The sequence below is a fragment of the Neophocaena asiaeorientalis genome, unplaced genomic scaffold (genome assembly GCF_003031525.2).
Source record: "Neophocaena asiaeorientalis asiaeorientalis breed wild unplaced genomic scaffold, Neophocaena_asiaeorientalis_V1.1 scaffold78, whole genome shotgun sequence".
Lineage (NCBI taxonomy): Eukaryota > Metazoa > Chordata > Mammalia > Artiodactyla > Phocoenidae > Neophocaena > Neophocaena asiaeorientalis.
Genome location: NW_020175018.1, coordinates 1,602,646 through 1,610,379, shown reverse-complemented (window position 1 = coordinate 1,610,379; position 7,734 = coordinate 1,602,646). Strand labels below are relative to the sequence as shown.

At 44.4% G+C, this 7,734-nt stretch overlaps 1 protein-coding gene across 1 annotated transcript in view; it reads left to right on the top strand.

Annotated features, from left to right (window-relative positions):
- TNFSF8 (TNF superfamily member 8) overlaps positions 1-3,833 on the top strand; it is a 24,420-nt gene extending 20,587 nt beyond the window's left edge. Inside the window, exons 3-4 of the mRNA XM_024762787.1 lie at positions 1,497-1,568; positions 3,038-3,833. Of these exons, the coding sequence (XP_024618555.1) occupies positions 1,497-1,568; positions 3,038-3,432 (467 nt within the window). The 3' untranslated portion in view covers positions 3,433-3,833. The remainder of the gene's footprint in view (positions 1-1,496; positions 1,569-3,037) is intronic.
- The last annotated feature ends 3,901 nt before the right edge of the window (positions 3,834-7,734 follow it).

Below are 7,734 nucleotides of genomic sequence, written 5' to 3'. Positions count from 1 at the left end.
GAATGGGCAGCTCTCATTGCCTCGTTGTTGTGAATGTGGCTGGACACACCCCGAGAGCATGGGCTGCAGGCAGGACAAGAACGCTAGCTGGGGGATGCGTGAGAGATGGGATCAGAAGAATGGCAGCTGGCCTACCAGCCCTCCTCAGCCGAGAGACCTTCAGACCAGAAGCTCTTCATGCCTTGAGGGAAGAAAAGGATGAAAACTGCCCCCTGCTTCTGCTGGGGGTGCCTCTAGCAGTGAGCTTGTTCAGACAGCAGAGGGGACTCTTCACTTAGCTTTCCACCACTCCAAGGACCCCACCCCACTTTAAGGAAGGCCAGGAGGGATCTTCTCAGGCCTGGACAGAGAAGGCAATGGGGAGGATGGTGAGCCCAACATATACTACTAGAAGATCCAGTGAACAAGCCTACTAGGATGTGGCCACTTCGACTGAATGGCTGCCTAGTCTCTGATGGATGGAATGAGTGATCATCTCTGGTGACACTGTCAAAAAGGTGTCAGTGTCAGGTCTTAGATCTCCCAGTTTTACAGATTAGGGAAACCAAGACCCAAAGAGAAGAAAAGATTTGCCCAGAATAAGTTGAATTCATGAGTCTTTGAAGGAAATGTATAACTTGGTTCTTTGCATACGAAATAGTTACTATAATAAGAAGCTAAGCTGCCATCACCAGTGAATATATTTAAAATATTTTTATTTCTTAAATTCCACAATGGCATAAACATTGTCTCTTTTCCCTGCCAAGGACACTCCAAATAGCAGGCTCCCTGCTTAGGTCTCTTTGATCCTATATCCTCTTAAAATTGAGCACCAAGATGTGTTTATCTCCTTTGTCTAGCAACATGGCCCTGAGGAAGAAACCTGATTCTCTGGAATCATTTAGACATGGGGGTGGATCTAAGGGTTTCCACCAACTTGCATGATCTTGTAGCAGTAACTGGGTCTCGACATTGTCTAGGATTAGCCTTACAGGGTTATTCTGAGAATCAGATTAGCTGAAATATGTATATTTCAACTAGTGCACTCTTAAAGGAAGGGTGGCAATAATTACTCCCAGCCTTAGTGTTCTGACTACCACTGCCTGGCTGAGTGACTGACGTAGGACAATGTACTTAATCTGTCTGGTCCACACGCTTTTTTCCATCTCTCAAAGGGACGTAATAATACCTCTCTCATGGAGTTGTTGCAAAGATCAAGTGAGGTGGCGTATATAAAGCAACAAGAATGCGGCTGGTACATATAGGAACTCAGGCCCTGTCTGTTTCCTCCCCCCAACTTCCACAGTCTTTTGTAAAAGCCCAAGTGGGAGCAATCACGTTTTTAAAAACCTTCTAAGGTACTTGACAGCAAAATGAGAAATAAACAGGTTTCCTTTTGTCCCCCAAATGGAAACAGAATAGTAATCGTCTCCATCAAAGGGTCACGGAGAAAGATCTGGTGGCTCCAGTTCCCGGAGCAGAGAAAGGCATTTAACATGGGATCTCCTTATTTTTAGGGAATTGTTCAGAGGACATCTCATGTATCCTGGAAAGGGCTGCATTCAAGAAGTCATGGGCCTACCTCCAAGGTCAGTAACCGCATCCAGGAACCCAACCACATGAGGGCCACTTCCTGTGGCCTTTCTGAAATTTCTAAGCCAGAGGTCACACATAGAAGCCCACGGCCATATGTGACCTGCATGTGGATTTTGTTTAGCCTGCATGATATTTTTTTATAATTTGAATTTAAATGCTTTAGGGGGCGAAGGGAGAGCATTACTCTCGAAAGCTACAAGGTTCCCACTTCCTCAGCCTCATTCACTGTCTCAAGTTTGCGTCCCTGGCCTGTGAGGGCATTTGTACCTCACCGCACCACCCCTCTTTACTCATCCATCTACGGGCTGCAGGCCAAGTGTGCAGTACTTTTCCTCAGGCACGGGAAACAGGCTCTTAATCTCTGCCTCTATCAAGTTATTCATAAGGGAGCCACAAAATTGCCCTGTGCCCAGATTGACAGCTTAATGGCCATGTTGACACAGGGTCTATTTGCATATTGCAGCATGCTTCGGGAGAGAGGCCCCTTATAGATGAAATAATAAGAGGCACTTACACTGGAAGAGATGAGGTACAGAGGAGATGGCCGAGATTCTCTGAAATAGCCATTCTACTCATTAAAAAAATTCAATTTTGCAGTCAGCTCAGTTCTCATTCTTCAGCTGAATTGCAACGAGGTTTAAAGGGAAGCAATTAAAATGAACATGCCAGCTTCCCAATTCTGAAAGACACCCTGACAAATCAGTGCCGATTTTCACTTGTTAAGACTCAGAGACTTGGCTTCTGATGCCAACTTGTCAGCTTAGAGGGTCTGCTAATTCTTTGCTTTTCTATAAAACCCAGCTGGGAAGAAGCCCTCAATGTGCACTTGAGGGGTCTACAAAATTATGTCTGTCTGGCCTTTTAAAGAGAGGAAGACATTTAAAAATTCAGACAATGTTAAGGGACGTATCTTAATGTGAAAGTTAACAAATTGAGATTCTCCTGGACCTCTTGACGCCTAAACTGTTTACTAATTGAACAAAATTGGATGTTTTTTTCTCTGATACTTTGTGCAATGCCTACCAAATAGCAGTCCCCCATTGATCAAAGATTCCTTGATCGGTTGATTAAATGTCCATGATAGTCCAGAACTTATGGGGAATACAGTCCAGGAGCTTATAGTCTGAAAAGGGAAAAATAATAATTATAATAATAACAGAATGGTACAATGATTAAATGGGTAACAGTTCCGTAGGAGGTAAAGGTCTAATACTGTGTGTGTTCTGACCCTCCAGCTTTATGCATTAGAGAAAAGGCAGGGGGTGGTTTTGTACCTGTACCTTGAATACTCAGTAATGCCTAGGAGTAACATGGAAGATATTCCAGGTGGTTGAACCAGCAGTCAATATTATAGAAAACACAGGACTTGAATGGGGAACCTTGAATAAAGACTTCAAATTTTCCAATCCGCATCTGAAATTTGCCTAATAATTCTGAGGTTCTTTTGTCCTTCTCTTTCCAGTGTCAAAGCATATAAACAAAACCAAGTTGTCTTGGAACAAAGATGGCATTACCCATGGAGTCAGATATCAGGATGGGAATCTGGTGATCCAGTTCCCAGGTTGGTACTTCATCATTTGCCAACTGCAATTTCTTGTGAAATGCCCAGAACATTCTGTCGACCTGAAGCTGGAGCTTCTCATCAACAGAGATGTCAAAAAACAGACACTGGTGACAGTGTGTGAGTCTGGAGTGCAAACCAAAAACATATACCAGAACCTCTCTCAGTTCTTGCTGGAGCACCTCCAGGTCAACGCCACCATATCAGTCAAGGTGGATAAATTCCAGTATGTGGATACAAACACCTTTCCTCTTGAAAATGTGTTGTCCATCTTCTTATACAGTAGTTCAGACTGAACCATCCCTCCTGGCCTTCAGGAAGAAAGCAACTCTCCACCATACAGCACTTCATCCTTCCAGATACTTGGGGAAAAAAGAACACTTTAGGCCAAGACTGAAACCACAAAGGGAATTAAATAGTACACTTCTCCTTCTGTTTCCTGGGAAGATACAACCCTGAGTTAAAAAGAGAATTTTGAGTGAAGTATCTTCCAGATAGAAGGCAGGGACGCAATGTGGTGTGGTAAACAAAGCCACACACGGGCATCAGAGGGATGGGTTTAGGCCCAGCCCGATCACTAACTCACTGTATGACCTGAGCTAGTCCTTTCCCCTCCCTGGAACTCAGATTCCACGTCAGAAAAATCAAGGGGCTGAGTTTGAATCTCTCCAAAGGGTCTTCCCTCCCAGAAGATCAGGCTCCCTCATCACAGACCTGTGAACTAAGATTCCAGGCAATGTTCTCGAAGCCCCCGACCAAAGGAAAGCTCCCCACACTGGCAGAAAACCGATGGTACTAGCAGTATCTGGCTGCATGTCACCCCAGCAGAGTCAGGATTTGGGGACAAGGTTCAGGGCACCTTGACAAATGGTGTGAACAGTAGGATCTAAAGTGTGTAAAACTGACCATCCGGAATCTAATGCCTTCTGGGTATTTGGAAAACCACCTGACCAGGCTTGACTCCACTGCAGTTAAGACTGACAATAAGTCACCAACAGACAGCTTTTGTTTCCTGTCAGGAAAGTGCCATGAATTCGGCAAGCGCTCAGTCAAGGTGATCAGTCATTCGCTCAGAGAAGAGCTGCTGCCATCGCCCACATAAACTCTTTGCCTGCTTTAGATACTCTCGGAGGGCTTTTAAGGCCCCACAGCATTGATGATAGACAGTGATGACTCTGAAAATGGTGAGAAGGACTTCTGAGCAGCGGCCACCTCCCCTCCTGACGTTAGACACGACATTTCCACCCACATTTACATTTGTCCGTCTTCGAAGGAGCACCTTGTTTGTTTGAGAGAAGGACCACTGACTTGAAACATAAGCCCGTGAGGTTATGCTTCCGAAGGAAAAGGGACCCTTAACTGCTATGCAAAAGAATGGAGCAAAATTTACATTTTTCTCAATTAGCAGGAGAGAAAAAGGAGTAGGAACTCAGGAAAGCTTGTCAGGGAAAGACTAGAAATGATTTAAAGAAAAAAAAAAAAAACCAGCAGTGGTGGTACGGATGAGAGGGGCTTGGGAGAACAAAAACGGCTAAGGGAAAGATTTAAGCAATTTGCTGAGCAGGGTGTTACGTCGACCCCTTCCTAGGTCTCCACTATGAAATATTCAGTAAAGTCTACGTTTCTCTTTAACACTTTCTGTGAGTAGATTCTTTGGCAGGAGCGGGCACTGGAAGAAGTGTTGAATTCATCAAGCCAGGTGGTATGTGGTAAAAGCAGACAGGTTTTGAGGACCCGAAGCCACAGAATAAGGGGGCACCTGGCATTTATACCCTAACTCTGTAGGACAAATGAATCCTGCTTAAACCAACTCACGCGCTCTTGAAAAGATATCTGCAACCTAAGCGTGTGTAACCTAAGCAAGTTTTCTACCGTCTCAGATTCTAACTTGAGAAAGTTTCCATTTTCGTTTTTCAGCAACCCTCCTCTGAGCAGAGGTACCTGACTGTCACCTCGTGAGGGGTTCCTAATCTCAGTCTCTGTCAAGCAATGCCCTGAAAGTCAACATCTGAAGACACAAGGGGGCACAGAATTTAAAGGAATCCAGCAGTACGACAAAAAAGTATAAGAGAATAATCATTAATAACCCAAGGTAGGGATAACCCATAGGGAGAGCACAACCTAGGAAGTTTAAAATGAAATTCTGTCACTCCCCAAGGGTTACGCACCCCCTGGAAATGCTGTGAGCAAATGACACCATCTACACAAGTAAAACAAATCATTTTTCTAACTGGGAATCCAGGTTACCTGAAACATATGCCTCTTTGGTAAAAACTCATCTGGAGCTCACTGATTCTGCCCTCTCCCACCCCCAATACACACACACACACACACACACACACACACACACACACACAGTTTACTTGTAGAACTTGGACAAGAGGGTGATGGGTGAGTTGATGAAAAATAATGAGTGTAAATGTATTTCTGCCTTTGGGAAAATTCATAGGGCTTTCTCTATACTCGGTGACTTTCTTCACCCCGTTTCTCCATCACACACCGATGTCTCCTGGGACTTCCCTGTCCAGTTCCTTCTCAGAATCCCGCTATCACACAAAGGTTGGCTCAGAGGAGGGCCCAGCACCTCCAGGAGGGTTGACATGAACAGGCACTAAAGCAAGGAAGTGCTGAGGGAAACTGGGCAGCATTCACCAAACAAGGGAGGCTTCCAGAATCCCTGGAATACCACTGATTGTCCTGGCACTGGGGGACAAAGCCCTTAAGTTAAGAGGATACAGAAGTCAGTCAGTGTCATCTCTGGAAAGATCCTGAGAGATCAGCTGAGCCAGTGTTTGAACGGAAGCCCAATATGGGACAGAGACTAAAATCCTCACGTGTGGCTGGCACCTGAGTGGGGATCTGAGCCCAGACTCCTCATGCTATTATTCCCCACCAGGCCATGCTGGTCCCCACTGTAGCCTTTCTGTAACTCCTCAGATCACATCTTTCCAGCCCTGCACTGCAGTAGGCCCCAACCTTCAGGGATTCTTCTGTTTCTCCCTGCACCTCTCAAAACAATCTGGGATCATCATTCTAATGTGAGACACAGGTGGGCTGTAGATTTTGTACATGGTCAAATCACAGAAAAATGTTAGGGTCCCACGATGTCGAAGTTCTCTCTCTCAGAAACTGAAGAAATATATGATAAGGACAATATTTTGCAATAAAAATATTAAAAGCTTGTCTTAATTTGAGGTTACGCATATATGTGTGTATGTATATATATGTATATATGTGTGTATAAGTAGGTATGTGTATATGCATGTACATGTATGTATATTATATATACACATATGTGTACATGTGTGTATATGCTTTCCCCTAATAATTGTTGTATAGGTCATCTGCTTAACCTGGGGTCCCGGGAAGAAACCTGATTCTTGCTCTGGGCATTGCAAAATTTATATACTCTTGTATTTATTTTTAATTATGAAAAGAGCAGAAAGTGATATTTCTCCCATGCCTCACCAGTGTATTTAATAACTATCAATATTTTGCTATATTTGGTTCTGCTTCTTTTAAAAAATAAAATAATACAGAGAGAGCTGAAGTCTCACCCCTCCCACCATTTCCCTATGCCCTCCCCAGAGGTAACAACTACCTGGGAGTTGTCATGTCCCCTTCATTTACATAATTTCATATTTCTAGTCCCGTAAGAATCTACAGTACAATTTTGTGTGTTTTTTAAATTTCCAATAAATATCATACTTTACATAACATTTGTGACTTGAAGTTCTTCATGTAGCGTTAAGTTTCTGAGGTTTTTCCAGGCTGACCCACGTAGATCTAGGTCATTCATTTAACTGCTATTGTACTATTTCATTGTTTGGATAGACCACAGTGTGCTCATTCTCCTATGGATAAGCACGTGGGTTGTCTCCCGCTTTTGCTGCAATAAGGATCTTCCTGTACAGCTCCCCCTCCTTTTTGCCATTTTTCAATACAGCAAAAATCCTCTTTGACAATTAGAAATAGTACCCTAAAGCTACCGAGTTAGCCTTGACCAGTGAGGGTTTAGACCCCTCTGTGGTCACAGCGCATAAGCTGGAGCCTTGGAATCTAAAGAGCTCTTTCCATCTTTCCTAAGAACCTCTCTGCTCTGTACAACCGTTCCACGTCAAGTCCCAAGTGCCAGTGTGGTGCCAGGCCCCGGGCTTCAGCACGGTGTGTGCCACGGCTCTTCCAGGCTGCTGAAAAATCAGCTCTAGTTAGCGTGTGCTTAAAACACGCCTTTCCAAAGCACTCTGGGGCTCCCCTGGGTCCAGGTCTCTTTCTGGAGGATAAATGAAAAATCCCAGACTGAAAGACGAATGAGCACAACCCCAGAAGGAAACTTCTCCCCCAAGACCAAACGTCCATGTTCCTTGGGCTCTGTTCCCTTTGCTCTTCAGACTCCACACTGTCTCCCTGGGTGACTTAATCAACCCCCTTGCTTTCAAATGATATCTTCTTGCCAATGACTGCATCACCTCTACCTTCAGTTTGGTTCTTTTCCTAAAATCCAGCCCCATACATTGAGTAGCTATCACACTCTACCCATTAGTTCTCTCCGAGACCTTGCAGTGGAAGATTGGAGTCAATGTCTAGTGCAGTGGCTT